The sequence below is a fragment of the Rissa tridactyla genome, chromosome 7 (assembly GCF_028500815.1).
Source record: "Rissa tridactyla isolate bRisTri1 chromosome 7, bRisTri1.patW.cur.20221130, whole genome shotgun sequence".
Taxonomy (NCBI): domain Eukaryota; kingdom Metazoa; phylum Chordata; class Aves; order Charadriiformes; family Laridae; genus Rissa; species Rissa tridactyla.
Genome location: NC_071472.1, coordinates 18,351,816 through 18,370,962, shown reverse-complemented (window position 1 = coordinate 18,370,962; position 19,147 = coordinate 18,351,816). Strand labels below are relative to the sequence as shown.

Below are 19,147 nucleotides of genomic sequence, written 5' to 3'. Positions count from 1 at the left end.
TGCGCGTGGGCGAGGGGCGGGCTTTGCAGGCGCTTGTGCAAGGGCGCAGCGGCGCGCGTGCAAAGGGCGGGCTTTGCACGTGCAGGGGCGCAAGGGCGCAGCGGTGCGCGTGCGAGGGGCGGGCTGTGCGCGTGCAAAGGCCTGGCGGGGCGCGTGCAAGGGCGCGTGGTGCGGCGCGTGTGCGGAGGGCCGGCTTTGCACGTGCAGGGGTGCAAGGGCGCAGCGGGGCGGGTGCAAGGGGCGGGTTGTGTGTGTGCGTGTGCAAGGACGCGGCGTGTGTGCAAAGGAGCGGCGGCGCACGTACAAGAAGGGCTGGCCGTGCCCGGCCCGCGCGTGTGCAGGGCCACGGTGGAGTGTGTGCAGGGGGTGGGTCACGCAAGGGTGTGCGGTGGTGTTCGTGTGCGAGGGGTGGGCTTTGCACATGCGTGTGCCCGGGGCTGGCCGCGCACGTGTGCCAGACGTCCGCAGGAGCCGCCGTGCGTGCGGGGCCGCCTGCGGGAGCGTCGGTGCCGGCGTGTGCCACGGTGCGGGCGGGCACCAGTGTCCCACACCCGCCGGGCTGCAACTGGAGCAGCCCCCGCTGCCCCCGCCTCATATATATTATATACGTTATATATATTATAGCCGGGCACCCCTCACCTGTACCCGCCGTGGCCCCAGCAGGAGCCTGGCTCCGGCTGCCCCACTGGTGGGGCCACCAGGCCACTGCCGGGACACCGTGTCCAGCAGCACCTGGTATTTTCACTCCATGACACCAGCGCCCCATGAGCCAGCCCGCTCTGGCGCTCCGTGGCTTTCCTGGCTCCTTCCCCAAGTTTCTGACACCCTTTCCCAGCTCGGACCCAACCTGGAAGCCTTTCCCGGCTCCCCACATCTGGATTTGGGGAAGGACCCTCCCGAAGCTCCCAGCCCACCCCGTCCCCTCCCAGCCAGGCACGGAGACAGGACGGGACAGGCTGCTCAGGGTCTTTATTGCTGCTCTGGCACGTTGCTCGCTCCAAACCACGGGGACGTTGGCAACTCCAGAGCCCGGCAGAGAGGAGGGGACGGGGAACGGGGACAGGGCAGAGGCCATCGCCCCAAAGTCAATAAATAAAGCCTTATCACTACAGCAGCATCTGGAAGGTGGGTACCCAACCGCTGCCCCCGTCCCCCCACCCAGGGCACCCCAGACCATCCTGCCACCAGCCGGGGAGGAGGACAAGGGGCTCAGCATGGCACCCATGGGGCTGTGCCGTGGCACCGGGGGGGGACGACGGGTGGGAGGTGGCACAGGGCGGGTGTGTTGGGGGGGGGGGGGTCTGGGGATGGGGTGCAGGGCGAGGGCTGGGGCTGGGCGGGCAGAGCGTGAGCAGCGTGGGCCTGAGCAGGCGCAGGAGGTGTGCGTGGCACCTGGGTGCCCCCCGGCAAAGCATGGGGGTGCCGGCCATTCCCCCCCTGCTCCAACCCCGGCACAGTCCCGCGGAAGGCACCGGCGTCGGTCCTGGGGCTGCAAACCCGCTTGGCAGGACCAGGGCTGGGAGGAGCGGTTGGCTGGTGGCCCCCACTCCCAGCCATAAGGACCGGGGCTGTGCCGGCTGCAGGGGGGCCCCCTCTCTGCAGGAACCCCGGGAGCAGCCTCAGTCCTGGGGCGCTGGCGTGCAAACGGGGGGAGTGCAGGGACCCCCGTGCCGTGGCTGGGGGCAGCTGCAGGCTGCGGTGTAAGGCACACGGCTGACGGGACCTGCACCTCCAGGGCGGGATGGTGGCTCTCTGCTCCCGTGGACCCCCCAGTTCCCATCCCATCCTTCCCCTGACCCTCTGCCACCTTCTCTGTTCCTCCTAGCAAGGCTTCCCGCCACCTGCCCGCTGCTGGACCACACTGCTGGGACGGCTGGGGCAGCACCTTCTCTCTCCCTCGGCACTGCCAAAATGATGCCGGCCGCCAGCATCCCCAGCGATGGCAGGTGAGGTCCGTGGGCTCGTCCCGGCTCCTCTTCGGCCGCCCAGTCCTGCGGCCCCCTGGAATGTTCCTCTGGCTCCTCGGCCCCTCGTGGCCGCGGCCGAGGTGCTGGCTACTGCGGCCCCGGTGGCTGGCCGCCCTGGTAGGAGCGGAGTAAGACCTTGTGCTTGGTGACGGCCTCACCACGGCGCCGCTGGTGCTCCACCAGGAACTCCTTGAGGCGGTTGGTGGTGAAGGTCAGGGTCTGGCGGCGCAGCTTCATCAGGTAGGCGTCCTGGAGCCAGGCATTGGCAAAGCAGTCCTTCACTGTGGGGCGGCTCCTGGGACAAGGGTGGCACCAAGTCAGGGGCCACAGGGTGCTCACTGCCACCGCATCCCCCAAACCCAGCCACCACCCCTGCCCTGCAAGACGCAAGGGGTCCCAGCCCTCTCCAAGAGCAGGGATGGATCCCAAGATCCTGGACTCAGGAGATCCCAGCCCTTTCCAGGAGCAGGGAGGGACCCCAGGGTCCCACTGATGATGTCTTGAGGGTCCTCGTGGGGTAGGAAGCTGCCCGCCTGGCCTGGCCATGGGCGCAGTCCAGGGCCACTTGTCCTCCTTGGCTGGGCCAGGCACTCACCAGGGGTGGACGGCAAGGACCTTGCGGATGAAGAGGGCAGCGCTCTGTGAGACATTGGGGTACAGCTTGAAGGCATCAAAGCGCCCTGCCAGGATGCGGTTCTCCGTCTCGATGGGGTCCAGTTCGAAGAACGGCGACCGTCCGCTGAGCCTGCGAGGGCGGAAGGGATGGCACAGGCTAGGGGACACTGGTAGGAGGGCACCTGAAACCCCCTACCCACCCACATCTGCCCAGGGTCTCGAACCCCCTGTGCAGCTGGGAAGGGTCTGCACAGCTACAGCAACCCCCAGCCCACCACCAGCCTGGTGTCCCCCATGGCACCCAAGCCTGGATGAAGCTGACAACTCCTCAGGGTGCTCATCGCCCCGGCCCCTTCTCTTACATGATGTAGGTGAGGACACCAACGCCCCAGACGTCTGCTGCGGAGCCCACCGGGTCGCCCTTCACCACCTCCGGCGCTGCAGGCAGGGGAGCAGGGCTGTCATATGCACTGGGGAGCCTGGTCCCAGCACCCGAAGAATCCCCAGCACCCTGAGCACCCCCAGCACCCGAAGCATCCCCAGCACCCCATCATTACACCCTCCTGCACTCCACCCTGACACCCCAATACCCTAACAGAGCCCAGCACCTCCAGAAACACCCCCCCCCCCCCCGCACCCAAACTCTCCCATTGAGCCCAGCAACCCTACAGAAGCCCCCCAGCACCCCAAAGACCCACCAAACTTCCCCAGCCCCCCGGTGCAGGGACACACACACACCTCAGGCACACAGGTGCCCTGTCCCCGTCCCCATGCCACCGCACCCCTGCTGCCCCACTCACACATGAACTCCAGGGTGCCGACGCGCCGCCCCAGCTGCCGCAGCACGAGGGGGTTGTAGGTCTGGGCGCTGCCAAAATCGATGATCTTGAGGGCGTTCATGCCCGAGACGACGACGTTGTCCGGCTTGATGTCGAGGTGCACGATGCGGCGGCCGTGCAGGTACTCGAGGCCCTGCAGGAGCTGCAGCACGTAACTCACCACGTCGTCCTCCGAGTAGCGAAACCTGGGGGGTGAGTGGCATCAGCGGGTGGCCCCATACCACCGTCCGGTGCTGGTGGCCCCGTGTTCGCCCGTACCTGTCAATGATGCTGTAGAGGATCTCCTTGCCGGCGCAGTTCTCACAGATGAGCACCAAGTAGCGGGGAGTGATGTACGCCTCGTGCAGGGCCATGATGCGCTCATGGTGCAGCACCTTGAGGATCTCGTACTCCTGCAGCACGCTCTGCTTCCTCTCCGCCTCGTAGGGCACGATCTTGGCCATGAAGTGCTTCCCCGTGGCGTTCTCCTTGCACAGCCGGATCACCCCGAAGCGGCCCCTGCGGCACAGGGTGGCGCTCAGCATCCCCCATGTGGGGTGCTGGTTTGGGGGGACACCCCCCGGCAGAACATCCCATCCCACTGCTACTCACCTCGCCTTCTCGTCCAGGAAGGTGTAGGGCTTTTGGGGGACACCTTGCCGCAGTGCCGTGCCGTCCTTAGCCCCTGGGACCCCACTCTCGGACGGGGGCTCCTTGGAGGATGGGGTGGTGGGGGGGGGCTCCTGCGCAGGGGGTGATGTGGGGGGCATGGAGACGAAGGAGGTGACCATGTAGGGGGGCATCTTCCGCGTGGGTGCAGCGTTGGGGGTGGGGGCAGAACCAGGGGTGGTCGACGCTGGGGAAATGGGGGACAACTTGGAAGGAGACGGAGCCTGGGGCTGGGGGGACGTGTCCGTGGGTGGCATGGGGGAGCCCCGAGTGGGGGTGTCTGTCTGGGGCGAGGCAGCAGTCCGAGGAGGGGTGAATATCAGCTCTGGGGGCACACAGACGGTGATGTTGGGTGGGAGCTCGGGGTCTGGCCATGGCCCCTCCTCGCGGGGTGCAGGGGGCTGAAGGACCCCAGGGGGGACGCCCGCCTGCACTGCCCCGTCTGCCTTCTGCACCGCTGCCTTGTGCTTGCGGGGCGGCGTGGTCGGGGGGGGCCCCCGCGGCTGGCGGCTCCAGCTGCCCCACGGGCGTCTGGGTCGACCGGCTGGAAGCCACCTTCTCGGGGACGGGGACAGGGGTGGTGATGTCCTTGGCTGGGGCAGCTTGGGCATCTGCGGGGAGCAAAGGGAGGAGTGAGTCAGGCAGAAGCGCAGGGCAAGCAGTGCCCTGTTCCCCAAAGCCCCGAGAGGGACATCCCCCGGGGCTCAAGGATCCCCCAGAGAATCCCAGAGGCCATAGCCCCACAACCAGCCCCACGGCTGCCCCACGTCCCATGGGACGGGGCTCGCTCACCTGCTGCCTCGAGGTGCACCCTCCCCGAGGGGCTGCTGTAGGGGCCCTGCCCAGCCTTGTTGACACAGGCCACCCGAAATTTGGCGGCGCTCCCGGGAGGCAGCTCCGTTACGTTGAAGTAGCAGTCAGCGATGCCGGTGCTGACGATCTTCCACTCGTGCTCCCCTGCCGGCGTGGGGGCAAGGTGAGCTTGCTCCTGTACCCCACCCTGACACAGGACCCCACCAAGCCCCAGGGGACAGCAAGGACATTGGGCATTTTTGTCCTGGCTCGGTGTCCCTGGGTGAGCCCATCTTTCTAGCTGCAGCCCCACGTACCATCCAGCCTGCGCTCCAGCGTGTAGGTGCAGGGGGCTTTGCTCTCCGCGGGCTTCCACAGCACCAGCACCGTGTTCTTGTACTTCTGAGGGATCTCCGGGGTGCCCGGCCGCCCGGGGATCCCTGCGAGGGGACAGAGAGGGTGGGCTGGGTGCCTGGCCAGGGGCAGGGCAGGGCAGGGCAGGGCTGCTGCGGGGCGAGGGCAGCACAACAGAGATGCTGGAAGTGCCCGTGCAAAACCAGCCTGTCCCCTCTCAAAAGTCCCAGTCTCTTGCAGATGTGGAGAGCAGAGCTCAAGCGTCCTGCTCTGACCAGTCCCCAGCCCTGGGGTGCGTGCCTGGCATGTGCTTTCCCCCCGTGGGACAGCACCTCTGTCCCCCAAGGTGTCCCATCCCCCCCTGGCCCCGATCCTTACGTGCCACAGCCAGTGTGCAGGAGCTGATGGCCGTGCCCAGGACGTTGGTGGCTGCACACTCGTACAGCCCCGCGTCCTTCCTGGAGACCTTGGCGATGGTGAGCATCTGCCGCCCGTCCTTGCAGGAGACGACGTTCAGCGCGCTGTCCGGCTGCAGGGACCTCTTGTCTGTGGGGGGAGGGGGGGGAGCAGAGGTGAGGGATGCTACAGTGCCCCCCCCATCCCCAGCACTCACCCACCGAGGCAGCGCAGGCAGCCCCCCACCTTTCATCCAGAGGATCCTGGGGGTCGGGCTGCCGGCGGGCAGGCAGCAGAGGGTCAGCGCCTCGCCCTCCAGCAGCACCTGGTCCTTCAGCTTGATGTGGAAAACAGGGGGGAAATCTGGAAAGCAGAGCGGGGGGGTCAGGCTGAGGCAGTGACGGGCACCCCCCCCATCCCATCCCATCCCATCCCATCCCGAGGCTGCGCTGACCTGACTCGCTGGGGGTGTGCGGCCGGCCGGTGGCGGCTCCCTCCTCCCGCAGCAGGCTGGAGGGGATGCTGGGCTGCGAGGCCACCTTCTCCTTCTTGCCCCGCGAGAGCCCCCACCGCTCCCAGCGGGACCGCTTCTGGCTCTCACCCCCACCTGCGGGCACCCAGGGCAGCTGAGAGCAGGGCCGAGCTGGGGGGGGCTGTGCCCACCATCCCCAGGGCGGCTGGACCACGGTGTGCCAGTGGGACCCCCCCCTCGCTGCTCACCTTTGTCGGAGGAGCGCGTGCTGCCCTCCGAGCGCAGGGATTCGGAGGAGGGTGCGGGTGCCGGTGGGGGTGCCGGCTGCAGGCTCTCCCCCTCGGAACTGGCGCGGCGGAGGTCGCCGGGACCCTCGCCCTCCGGCCGCTCGTCCGACAGGCTGCGCAGCCGCGCAGAGACCCGCTCCACCGTGGCACTGATCTTCCTCCGCACAGCCACCACCGGCGACTCGCTCTCCCCACCGCCCCCCGGCTCCGACTTGAGGCTCTCAGAGTCCCTCCGCTCCTTGGAGTGGCCCATGGCCAGGCTCCAAGACAAGCGGCGCCCACCGGATGGGGTCTCGCTGCCTCCGTCCTCCCCTCTGCTCTTCTTCCTCTCCGCAGGTGGGGTCCGCTTGAGGAGCACAGACATCCTCCGGAGGAAGCCCCTGTCCTTCTCTACCTCGTGCAGGTCCTGCACTGACTTGGACTTGGCCACCAGCCCAGTGGGACGGTCCCTGCGCAGCTCCAGGGGCACGCCAGCCGGTGTGGGACGGTAGATGCCCTCGTCGGTGGCCGGGGGGCCAGCTAGGTGCCGGTCCTCGGAGCGGGAGCGGGTGAGGAGCTTCAGCCCCCGGGTGAGCGATGACTCCCGGCCCCGCTTGAACTTGGCCTCGAAGACTTCCTCCGAGTCGATGTCCTGGATGAGCAGGGAGCTGGAGGAGCCGGTGGGCTTCACCTCCCTCCTTGATGCTGATGCTGGTGCTGGTGCTGGCGTGGGGGGCTCGGCGGGGGTGGCTGGCGGGGGCCGGGGGGGTTCCTCGGTGGCTGGGTCCTTGCCTGGCATGGCTCCCATGGCTTGCATCACCTTGGCGTAGGAAGACGTTTTGGCAGCTTGGGTGCCAGGTGCCGGGGGCTGCAGTGGGGTGGGCACACCCATCCTGGCAGCCCCCTCCCCGCTGGCTCCAGCAGCTTTGGTGGGCGTCTTTTCCTCCTGTCTCCCAGCTGTGGGCTTCTTCCCTGTGGGGGTGGTGGCCACGCTGGCCCCGGGCTGGCCACGCTCCTCGGGGACACGCCTCCTTCCCAGGGCAGCTGTGGCGGCAGGGGCTCGGGGACCGGTGGTCTCCACCACGGGGGGTGTTGGTGGACCGGGGGCATCCATCAGCACTGAGGGCCGGACGTCAGAGAGGGCGGAGAGCGAGGGGGACTCCTTGAGCCGTTGGGCCTCCAGGTGGGCCACCGGGATCTCCAGGGGCGCGCCGGAGCGGCGGTGCCGGACAACAGGTTCGGCATCCCCGTGGCTGAAGGAGCTGCTCTTCTGCAGCTGGCGCTCGGTGGAGAGGAGGCGCGGTGAGGTGGCCTCGCTGGAGGCCGCCCGCACCAGCCGCGGCACCGCCGGCGCCTCCAACCGGGTCGGCCGAGGGACCTTCTTGTCCGGTCCGACCCCCAGGGTCTCCAGGAGGGGACCCCGCAGGCCGCTGACCTTGCCGTCCCCGGGGCCGCCCCGCAGCAGCCGCTGGCGCATCAGCTCCAGGCGCTGGGTATGATCGTCCTCCCCAAACACCCCCTTCCTCCGCGGCAGCTCCATGGAGGCCGCCTTGGCCAGGGCCCGGCGGGGGTCCCGGCCCGCCTCGGCCCCCTCCTCGGTCCCCAGGGGCTGTTGGAGCAGCAGAGCGCTGTCGGCCGATCCGCCCCTCTTCAGCTCTCCCCGCCGGGTGCTCCCCGGGGACTCCAGGCTGGAGCCCTTCCTCATGGCTTTGCGGGGGTACTCCGGCCGCTTCTGGGCTTCGGGGGCTTCTTCATCGGAGGAGCCAGGCGCCTCCGCCTCCACGCACGGCCGCCGCAGCCCAGCGCCCCTTGGCCGCTTCCCCAAGGCCACCCCAGGCTTTCCCGCACCCTGGCTCTGCCACTCCATGGAGGAGACGTCCCCCGGCGCGACCCCCTCCTGTCGCGGCCCCTCAGGTGGCCCAATGGCCTCATCATCCGTGGGGATCTCATTGAGCGACATGCGGGAGCCAGAGAACTCCACCTGGTGTGGCATGGGGATGAAGGGCAGCTCGTCCAGGTCATCCGAGTCCGAGGAGGATGACAGTGCCGGTGACTCCTTGAGGTGCCGGGGCACGGCGATGGAGAGGTGGTTGGACGTGTCCTCCAGCAGCTCCGGGATCGGCCGCAGCACCATGTTGCACTTGTAGCTGATCTGCGAGCGCTGCAGCCGGTGGAGAGGGCTGGATCAGGCCCAGGCAGGTGGCATGGCATCATACTGCTCAGGGCACATCACTCCGTCCTGCCCAGGGCACATCACTCCATCCTGCCCAGGGCACGTCACCCCGTCCTGCCCAGCACACAGCTTTGCCCACCCCCCTCCTGCCCCAGCTCCTGCCTTCACCTGCCATTTCCGACGGGAGAGGAAGAGCTTTAGGTGGTCGGTGCTGATGACTTTCCCCTTGGCCAGCGTCTGCGGGCAAGGGGACAGCGGTGTCCCACAGAGCCTGCAGCAGGCTCAGGGGAACCCCGCTGCCTCCGAGCACTGGGTCCCTGTCCAGGCTCACCTTGAACCAGGGATGCTCCAGGGTCTGCTCCGCGTTGGGCCTCCTGAGAACCAACAGCGCCGGCTGAGAACCAGGGGGCTGTGGCACAGCCAGCCTGCCCTTAGGCACCCCAACGCACGGGGGTCCCCACCCTCCCTCGAGCACAAGGGGATGGGGGACGGGGACTCCCCAGCACTCACAGCCTGTCATTGACCAGCACTTTGATAACGAAGCCCTTGGCTTCCCGGGTGAGCCCTTGGAACATCCTCTCCTCGAAGGCCACGTTGTAGTTGCGGATGTTCATCAGCGTCGTCTTGTCGTTCTCGCCCACAAAGGGGGAGATCCCCGTCAGGCTGCCGAGAAGGGGACACTGTCATCGGGCCAGGGGGACATGGGGAACAGCACGGCAAGTGCGGGGGCACCAAGGATGGGATCCTGGAGCCCAGCCCCGGTGCCATGGGGAGGGCAGAGGCAGGAGCAGCCAGGGAGGAGGCTGAGCCTGCAAGGAGTGACGGGCATGGCCTCAGCCCCCACACTGCAACTGACAAGGGGGCAGGAAGGGAGTCCCTTCCATGGGATCCCATCAGGGCACTTACCAGAGGTAGGCGATGACCCCCACAGGCCTGTGGAGATGAGAGTGTGGTTACTGCACAGCACAAGCCCTCCGGGCGCCCCGTCCCTCTCGGCATAGTGGGGAGCCCACCGTCCACCCCGGGGTCACCCTTACCAGATGTCGGTGACACTGGAGACAGGGCTCTGGTTGACGATCTCAGGGCCCACGAACTCGGGGGTGCCGTACTTGCAGTACTGCGGCTCCTCGGGCGTCAGCTCCTGCGCGTTGCCGAAGTCGCAGATCCGGACCTGCTCGCTGCTCGAATCCGCCATCAGGAGGTTTTCTGGCTACAGGACAAGGCAGGGCGGAGGGGAGCTTGGCAGGAGGCAGGAGCTCCCCCCAGGGAAGGGATGTCCCCTGTCGGCAGGACTGAGCCCCCCGCAGTGCAGCAGGAGCCCATCCGTGCGGCCGTGGGGCAGGAGGGGGTGGGAGACCCCCGCACTCACTTTGATGTCCAGGTGCAGGACGCTGTGCTGGTGCAGGTAGCAGATCCCCTCCAGGACCTGCCGCATGTAGGACCGGACCTGCGAGAGAGCAGAGGGAGGGTGGGAGCCCCAGCCGTGGGTCAGCCCCACGCCGCAGCCCCCTTTGTAGCCTGATGCAATGAGCGTTGCATGTCCCTGGGCTGGGACAGACCCCGGTGTCCCCAGGCTCCCTGCCTCCCCCATCACTTTGCCCTGCCGGGGTTCACCCACCTCAGACTCGCACACCGAGGGCTTCCTCGCCATCCTGTCCAGCAGCTCTTCCTCAGCACAGCTGGGCCCCAGTCAAGGAGCATAGAAATGCTGTGCCCTGCGCCCTCCTGGGCACCCAGCTCCTCTGCACCCACTCTGCCCATCCGTGCCCCCCAAAAGCCTCCGTCATCCCCCAGCGCCACACGGTCCCAGAGCAGAGCCTGGAGGATACAGCTCCATGACCATGATGACGGCGTTCTTCTTCTCAAAAGCATCATGGAAGAAGACGATGCGCTCGTGGTCCAGCTGGGAGAGGATGTGCAGCTCCCGGCGTGCTGACTGCTTGGCCTTGGTCCTCCCGGGGACGAACTTGGCGGCAAAGTCCAGCCGGCTGCTCTTCTCCGTCACCCTCCGCAGGTACGAGAAAGCCCCCCTGCAATGCAGCGATGGGGGCAAGGAGGGATAAGAAGGTGGAGGAGCGGGAGACCTCCCCTTCCCTGAGCAGCTGGGGCAGGCGCCCGCTCTGCAGGGAGATGCCCACTACTGTGGCAGACCTCCAGGACCATCCATGGAGAGACCTCAGGCCTGGCTTTGCTCCCCACCGTGAGCCAGCACTGGGACATCCAACAATGGCTGAGAGCAGCCCCAGCACCTCAGGATCCGACGTACCATGGAACTTCGTCGCGAGGGACAAAGCCTGGCTCCAGCAACCCCGTCCCTGCAGTGCCCCACTGCCCACCATGCTGGTGGCCCCGTACCTCCCGATCTCCTCGTGCACATCGTAGTAGTCGGTCAGGCGTCGTGCCTTGTGCAGTGCATCCTCCTCCATGGCAGCATCGGCAGCAGGCTGGGCTGGGGGAAGGAAAGGCGCTGGCGGGGGGCAAGCCGGGCACCCAGGCTCTGCCCCTCAGGGCTGGGGGACCAGCTAGCCATACCTGCCCGCACCACCAGCTCTGCCTTGCAGGACACCTCCCCGGCCAGATTCTTGGCCGTGCAGGTGTAGACACCACTGTCGGACTCAGCGGCACCCAGCACCACCAGCGAGCACTCGTTGTCTTCATACACAAAGCTCAGGTGACTGCTCTCCTCCAGCAGGTCCTCATCCTGGGGGTGGCAGGAGCGTCAGGGGGGTCCCATCCCGTCCCCAACAAGCTCCCAACACCCTTTCACCATGGATGGGGCACAGGGCACATTCTGCATCACCGGGGGTGAACACAACCCCGAAGCCCCAACACGGTGACCCAGGTGAGGCAGTGGAGGGTGTGGGTCTGGGGGCCTGTGAGTCAGGAAGGCGGTGGCGGGGTCCCAGCCCACCTTGTACCACATGATGTCCGGCACCGGTTTCCCCTCCACCACCACAGCAAAGCGTGGCGTCTCCCCTTCCTGGGCATCGATGTCCTCCATGATGGACTCAAAGCGCGGTGCCTCTGCCGAAAGATGGGGTGTGGGGCACCATGGGGCAGTGCCACCCCCTGGCACTGGCAAGGGGTGCATGGCTGTGGGGCACTGCGAGGAATTGCCAGCCCATGGTACAGGGGCATGGAGCGCTATAGGGCAGTGTCACCCCATGCACACAGGAGTGGGACACTATGGGGCAGGCCACCAATGACATGTGCCTGCAGCACCATGGGGCAGTCACCCATTGGTGTGGGGCACCATGGGGCAGTGGACTCGTGGCACATGGGCATAGGGCACTGTGGGGTTGCATCTCCCCGTTACGTGTGGATGTGGGGTACTGTAGGGCAGTGCCACCCATGAGACCTCTGTGGGGCATTGTGGAGGTGTCCCCTATGGCTCTCAGCTATAGGGCACCAGGGGTTGGTGCCACCCCATTATAGACAGGTATGGGACACCCTGCAGCAGTGCCAGCCATGGCACATGGCTGAGGGACACCATGGGTCACTGCCACTCCACGCACACCGTCATGGGGCACATGGGATGCTTCTACCCAAGTCAGATATGGGTATAGGACACTGGGCAGCGATATCAACACCTGGTTCATGTGTTTTCAGCCCCATGGGTCATTGCCACCCTATAGAGCAGCATCCCCATGGCATATGAGTATGGAGCACTGAGGGGCAGTGCCATGCTAAGTGGCATGGCTAATGGTACATGGGTTTGGAGCATCGTACGGCGATGCCACCCCCTGGCAGAGGGACACGGCCTCCCGGCGAGGCGGCACCTACCTGCGAGGCGGAGGCGGAGGGTGCAGCGGGCAGTGCCGTGGCGGTTGGTCACCTCGCAGGCCAGTGGCCCCGCGGCCCCCCGGCCCACGCGCAGCAGCCGCAGGCAGTGCTGGTCATCGTCCGGCATCGTCATCTCGCACGTGCCCTGCTGCTCCCCCAGCACCTGCCCGCCCCTGCGGGCACACCAGCTGCCACATCACAGCCCCACAGGCAGCCCCAGCCCCACTGCCCCACTGACAGCTCCCATCCCACAGCCCCATGGCCACCTCCTGACCCACAGACAGCCCCAGCCCCACTTCCCACCCTGCAGCCCCCACAAGCAGCTCACCCCCATTGCTAGCTCTGCCTCCTGAATGGCTCTCAACTCTTAGCACCCCACAGACAGCACCCCCCTCACAAAAAAAGCCCCCCCCACGCAAGTCTGCGGAGCCCTGGACATCACCCTTGGGTGCACGCCCAGCCCAGCCCCAGGGAAGGACTCCCCCATGCACGGTGGGCTGCACAGGGAGCTGGTGCAGGAGCCCCTCTTTGTGCACCCCGTGGGATGATGTTGGGCACGGGGCAGGCAACAGGCACAGCACCATGTCCTACCTCTTCCAGGTGACGGTGGCCTCCACGTGGTTGATGGTGATGGTGATAGAGGCTGGCTGGCCCTCTACCACATACACCACATCTGGCTTGTCCAGGATGACTGGGGCCTCTTCCAGGTAGGGACCTGCCACACGCATTGTCACCACCATCTCTGGACCCCACGTTGCCCAGCCCTGGCCAGCTTACCACCCCGCCGGGGACAGAGACCCCTCCACCCCCATCACCCGTCCCCTCCCCACTGCCCCTCTCACCCCGGTCCAGGAGCTGCACGGGCCCCACAGGTGGGGAGGGCTTGCTGTTGGTCTTGGGGGTGGCAGTGATGACACGGAAGAGGTACTGGGCACCCTTGGTCAGCCCGTGCACCGTGTAGGTAGTGTCCCGCACACCGGCCACCAGCACCAGCCACTGCGTTGTGCCCAGCACTTGCATTTGCACCACGTAGGTCACCGAGTTGGGGTCTGCAGGGGGAGACGGTCAGTGCGGAGCCCCTGGTGTCGGGCTGGCCTGTGCACCCCATCGCGCCGTTGCCCACCCCCTGCCCACCCCCTTCCCAGCCCCAGCCACCTCACCTATGGCGGTGTCCAGCCACTTGGGCTTGTTCCAGGTCAGCATGATGGCTCTGCCAGTCACCGAGGCCACGGTGGGGGGCCCGTCTGGGGGGGTTGGCACCACATCTGCATGGGGAGGTGGGCAGGGGTGTGAGTGTGGCCACTGCCACGGCTCCTCGGGTCATCTGCCTTACGCCCCGGGAGACATGGGCTGGAGGGGACGGATGGTGTCAGCGACCCCCCACTGGTTCCCCAGCAGGGGCTCAGCCTGGACGCCCCTGTGGGGCTGGTGGTCCCAGCAAGTCCCATGCCGGACCTGGGGCTCAAAGGATGGGTCCTGACCCTGCAAGGTGAGAACTGCACACATGACCTCGCTTTTAGGTTGGGTTAGAGACCTCCCGAAGTCCCCTCAAAGATGAACTGCCCTGGGATCCTATCACCCTAGGACCTCGCTACAGGACTGCTGACCCCCAGCCCCGGGGCACAGCCTGGCAGGGTGGCAGCGAATGGCCGCACATCCCTGGTGATGCCCGCTGCTGCTTACCGGTGACGTAGAGGTGTGCGTAGCACGTGGCCTTCCCCACTTTATTGGCAATGACGCTTTTATAGACGCCAGCATGCACGTGGCTGACAGACGTGAACACCAGGCGATGGACATCCTTATCTGGGGGGGAACAGGGGGATACAGGTAAGACCACACCAGGCAAGCGGCACAGAGCTCACCTCCCTCCCTCAAGGGGCGCGAAGGCCTGGGGGGTGATGCCTCCTCCCAGGGTGTCCCCCCTTCCTCTGCCCTGGGCAGAGGGACCCCAAGGGGACAGAGAGGGTGGTGGTGAGCCCTACACTGCATCATCTTGCGGTCATCGGTGCTGTCAATGCGGGAGCCGTTGTGGAACCAGGTGATGGAGGGGTAGGGCAGCCCGGCCACCTGGCACTCCAGCACGGCCTCCTTCGACTCCACCACGTCCAGGTTGTGCAGCGGCTTCAGGAAATCGGGCATGGTGAAGCACTCTGTCTCCGTCTCCGCCTGCTCCGGCTCCTCTGGGATGGATGGCATCTTCTCCAGCTTGGATCTGCAAGAGCCCACACACGCTCATGGCAGGAGCACAGTGTCCCCAGCCCAGCCCCAACCCCAGGCTTTGCACAAGCCTGTTGCTCCCAGATGTCAGGGAGGGAGGAAGCAGGGGGGATGCAGATCCTGAAGATCCCCGAGTCTTACATCTGGGAGGCAGCAGATGGCCGCGGCTCCTCCACATAGAGCTCAGCAGAGCACTCCACATGGCCGTGGGCATTCCTGGCAGTCACCGTGTACTGCCCCTCATCCTCGCTGCCCACGTGCACGATGACAAGCGAGTGCAGCCCCCCATCCTGCTGAATCCGCACATTCTCCCCCTCCTGCACTGGCTGGCCTGCGTGGAGACACACGTAGCATCAGCATCAGCATCATCAGCCCTCCCAAGCCCCATCAGCCTCCCAGCCCCAAGCCCTTGGGTGCAGCCCCCAAGGGGATGGGGAGAGGTCTTCCTGCAGGGCCCTGGGCAAGCTCTCTGGGCTTGGGGGTTACCAAAATGGGTCCAGGTGACCGCCGGGGGAGGAGTCCCACTGATCATGCAGTTGAAATGCGCCGTCCGCCCTTCCACCACATCCACGTCCTCCAGCTTGCGGGTGAAGAGCGGCTGCACGGAGGGCTGCACCGTCAGCCGGGCGCTGCAGGTCAGCTCGTCTGCAAAGAGAGTGGGCAGGGGTGAGCAGGGCAGGAGGCAGCCTGTGACCCCCCAACGCAGCCCCAGTAGCCACCATGGCTGTAGCCGAGCGTACCCCACGCCCAGTGGGGGCTGAGCCCAGGTGTGCTGGGTGCCAGGCTCTGTCCCTGCACAGGGCAGGGGGGGCAGAAGTGTGTGCAAGGTCCCCGTGCCCAGGGCTGGGGCTCTGCTGGCAGCGGGGTGCCTCTTTCCTCCCTTCACAGCAGTACAGATGCCAGCAGCGAGGTGGGGTGGAAGGATGCCATGTCATGGGGGGGTCACACCTGGCCTAGCCCCTTGGGGACAGGGTGGTGACACTGAAGCAGGCAGCACCAGCACATGCAGCACCCGGGTGCAGCATGGGGATGGGTGCAGGCTGGATGCTCCAGATGAGGGGGTTTGCAGCAGGGACTGCTTTTTTTGCAATCACAGTGTCATTGCCCACCCCAGGCAGGGATCGACACCATGCTCAATCACAGCCTCACCCCCCTGCACCCAAAACCGCTGCTGCCCTCAAATCCCCGCAGGCATACAGCCTCCTGCATGGAGGGATGCACAGGCACCAGCCGCAGGGTGCTGGGAATGCCAGTGCCCCCTGCACCCACCACAGCCTGGATTACTGCTGGGGGGCTGGAGAATGGAAAAGGGACCCTTGTCCCCACGCTGCCATGGGGGACAGAGGCTATGTGCAGCAGGCACAAGCACAGAGGGGTATCAGAGCCATGGGACAGAGGCTGGGTCTTGCTGGGCTTCCTCAGCTGCCACCAGTGATGGCTTGGTGGAAGAGGGTGGGTGGCCCTGATGCCCTGCCCATTGCCCCTGTCACCTCCCAGGCCAGCAGAGACAGGTTTGTACCGGAGCCGGGTGCCCGGAGGCTCTGGATCCCAGAGGATAGGGACAGCTGGGCTCCAGGGCTGTGTTCAGCCACGGTGCAAATGCATCTCCCCACGTTTCTGGGAGCCACATGCATGCCGGCAGAGGTGCTGGGTGGGGTGGGACAGGGCTGCAGCAGGGCTCAGCATCCTGGAGCCCGAGAACTGTTGCACACCAGCTTTCCCAGCTCCTGGGGGCAGAAACCACCCCCCCCGTCCTCCTGTCGCCCACCTCCAGCACTCACAGCTACATCCTATGGGGACCAGAGCCCCAAATTTGGGGTTGGGGGGGGAGGGGGCTGTCCACCCCCAGCACCCACTTAGGGCCAAGCCCCGAGCGAGACCCCCACCCCCGCCCCGAGGAGCTGGGTGACCGCCCAGCCGCTTACCTTTGGCAGTGCTGAGCTTGCAGGTGTAGATCCCGCTGTCGTCCTCGTGCACGGAGGTGAGCAGCAGCTTGCACTTGCGCCCGTCAAAATGCATCTTGCATTTGAGCAGGGCGGGCTGGAGCAGCCGGCCCCGGGACAACCAGTCCACGTCCATGTCTGGCGGGCCAGCCACCAGGCACTCAAAGAGTGCCAGCTCCCCCGCCCCGACCACCACGTCCTGCAGGGGAACCACGATGGCCAGGGACTGGCACTCGGGGCGAGCTGCCCGGGAATTGGGGAAGAGAAAGAAAGAGAGAGAGAGAGAGAGAGAGACGCGTCTCAGCAACTGAAAAGCAACCATGAGAGGTGGCGGGGATGGAGGGGAACGTGCGGGGCAGTGCAGGGGGGCATGCAGGGAGGGGGCCCGGTGCGGCGGGCAGGGGGTGCAGCGGGGAAGGGTGGGAGGAGGAGGGCAGGGGGGGCGAGATGTGGAAAGCAGAGCTGAGCCAGGGAGGGGGCCGGGGGTGAGGGGAAGTGTCCGTGCCAGGAACACACCACACAGCGCTTTACCAAACAGATTTTATTAGAGCTACAAAAAAAAGGGTCACGGCCTCGCAGCCCGCCCCCCCGCCAAGCCCCCTCCCCGGGGAGAAGAGACCCAGAGCCGGGGGTGCTCCAGGCGGACCCCGAGCCCTGGGGCTGCGAGGGATGTCTCACGGTGGCCGGGCGGGCGCCTGGGTGGCCACCACGAAGCCAAAGGGGCCGATGCTCTCCCTCCCTGCTGCGGCTGGGGCAGGGTGCTCCCCCGCGGGGTCCCCAGGGTCTCCTGTCCCCCACACTCTGAGGTGACCATTGCAGAGCTGCCACCACGCCACAGCCCCTTCCCTACAGCCCCAGCCAGCACGGCGGCAACCGTGGGCTCAGCTCCCTGCTCCCCTTCCCTGGGCGGTGAGGAGAGGCAGGACACGCAGACAGGGACAAACGGACGGAGCAAGAGACAAGACAGCATCGTACGGCCGCCCTGGCCCAGCTGAGGGGGTGCCTGGCACTCCCCCACCGCTCCCCCCACCCTGCCTCGGTTACGCCTCCCCCGGCCATCCAGCGAGCCCCTGCCCGCAGTCGAGGGCCCGCGTGTCCCCGCGGTGCGTCCAGGACGAGGCGGCGGATGGAGCAGAAGGTAATAACACAAGGTGAGGTCCACTGCCTAAGAGGTGTCCAACTAAGAGCCCCGCGGCCGCGGCTCTGAGAGATGCACCCCCTTATCGTACTCCCCCTGCGTACAGACAAAAACCGCAGTCAGCAAGCGGAAGGGTTAGTGCAGCAGCGACGGGGCCGGCAACGCACGCAGGCACACGCCAGCGCCGGTACGAGGGGTGCGAGCGCAGGCCAAGGCATGGAGCCACCCGCCAAGCCCCCCAAAAGGGGACGGGGCTTGGGCTGTCGCCCCCACAGCCCGGCTCCTGCCAGCCATGGGGCACTGGGCTGGCTCCTGCTCCCACCCCCCGTGCCGCCGCGCGTTGCCGGAGGCTGGGAGCGGGGTCCCGGCAGGGTAGAAGCAGTGCAGCCAAGGCCGGGGTGGGATGGACGCAGCCTGGGGGGCTCAGGCAGCCGTCAGCGGGGAGGGCTGGGGGGAGCAGGGCACACACAGCAAAGGGCAAGAGGAGGGAGGCAGCATCACTCGTCCCCGCAGGCTCCTTTCCTGGCCTTGGGGGACACCAGGCAGAGCCTGGCTATCAGTCCCGAGCGCCCCCTGCCCGCCCCCCAATTTGCACACATATATTGGGGTCCTAGGAGGACCACAGCTGGGCTGGGGAGGGGCGGCAAGGGAAGGGAACTGGACAGTCCAGTCCCATGCACACAGGCTGTTGCTGGAAATGGGCAGGGGGGAACCTCTCCAAGCCGCTCTGTGCCTGGCACAGCAGCTTGCAGACTGCCTGGGGCAGGAAGGGAGCTGTCGGCACGCAGGGTCATGTCCCCTGCAGGGCCACCAAGGGCAAAAGCCTTCCCTGCACAGCCAGGGGCAGCACCCGGCCTCAGCAGCGGGTACATGGGGGGATGTGGGGCGAAGCTGGGCTGCGGGAGCAGCAAGCTCTGGGTCAGGCCGGCAGGGACCCTGGCACAGCTGCGTGGTGGGACCCAGGGCCGTGGGGCCGCACATCTGGATGGGGCAGCAGGGCAGCCTGCCTTCTGCTGCAGGGCCAGCCTGTGCGGGCAGCCCCAGGCACGCAGCTCCACTTTCCTTCTCCCGGCTTGTGCCCGCCTGCGCTGCAGCAGAGAAGGGCAGGCTGGCTCATCCCCTTCTTCCGCAGCACTGCAAAGAGGGGTCTGCAGTGGCCCCTTCCCCACACAGCTCATGCAGGAGCCAGCTGGCCCCTTGGGGCCGAGGGGGACGCACTCAGGGAGCTTTACCTCTGACCTCCAGCTTGGCCTCGCACTGCTTGGTGCCGTACTCGTTGACAGCCTTGCAGGTGTAGAAGCCGGTGTCGGTGCGCTCCGCCGCCAGGATGTGCAGTGTGAAGAGCCCTCGTGTCCCCTCTGCCTCCTCCGTGTGATGCCGGCGGCCGTACTTCACGGGCTGCCGGTTCCTCAGCCTGCTCGGGACACAGGCAGAGCAGCACGGTCATGACTGGCCCTGCACACCCACCCTGGCTGTCCCCAAAAGACCCTCTCTCCTCCACCCCCAACCCTGCTCAGGACAAGAACTCCCAACTGGCCATCCCC

At 66.8% G+C, this 19,147-nt stretch overlaps 1 protein-coding gene across 1 annotated transcript in view; it reads right to left on the bottom strand.

Moving 5' to 3' along the window:
- Positions 1–951: 951 nt before the first annotated feature.
- The window catches only part of SPEG (striated muscle enriched protein kinase), a 40,195-nt gene continuing 21,999 nt past the window's right edge, over positions 952–19,147 (bottom strand). Inside the window, 34 exon segments of the mRNA XM_054209685.1 lie at positions 952–2,262; positions 2,563–2,712; positions 2,945–3,020; positions 3,383–3,606; positions 3,680–3,919; positions 4,013–4,560; positions 4,562–4,680; positions 4,862–5,026; positions 5,179–5,301; positions 5,594–5,761; positions 5,858–5,974; positions 6,066–6,218; positions 6,332–8,510; positions 8,691–8,759; positions 8,854–8,896; positions 9,033–9,185; positions 9,429–9,455; positions 9,560–9,732; positions 9,892–9,969; positions 10,141–10,201; positions 10,352–10,552; positions 10,878–10,971; positions 11,055–11,223; positions 11,434–11,546; positions 12,306–12,478; positions 12,897–13,020; positions 13,148–13,354; positions 13,466–13,570; positions 13,989–14,108; positions 14,288–14,517; positions 14,664–14,853; positions 15,009–15,167; positions 16,448–16,708; positions 18,836–19,017. Of these exon segments, the coding sequence (XP_054065660.1) occupies positions 2,055–2,262; positions 2,563–2,712; positions 2,945–3,020; positions 3,383–3,606; positions 3,680–3,919; positions 4,013–4,560; positions 4,562–4,680; positions 4,862–5,026; positions 5,179–5,301; positions 5,594–5,761; positions 5,858–5,974; positions 6,066–6,218; positions 6,332–8,510; positions 8,691–8,759; positions 8,854–8,896; positions 9,033–9,185; positions 9,429–9,455; positions 9,560–9,732; positions 9,892–9,969; positions 10,141–10,201; positions 10,352–10,552; positions 10,878–10,971; positions 11,055–11,223; positions 11,434–11,546; positions 12,306–12,478; positions 12,897–13,020; positions 13,148–13,354; positions 13,466–13,570; positions 13,989–14,108; positions 14,288–14,517; positions 14,664–14,853; positions 15,009–15,167; positions 16,448–16,708; positions 18,836–19,017 (7,402 nt within the window). The 3' untranslated portion in view covers positions 952–2,054.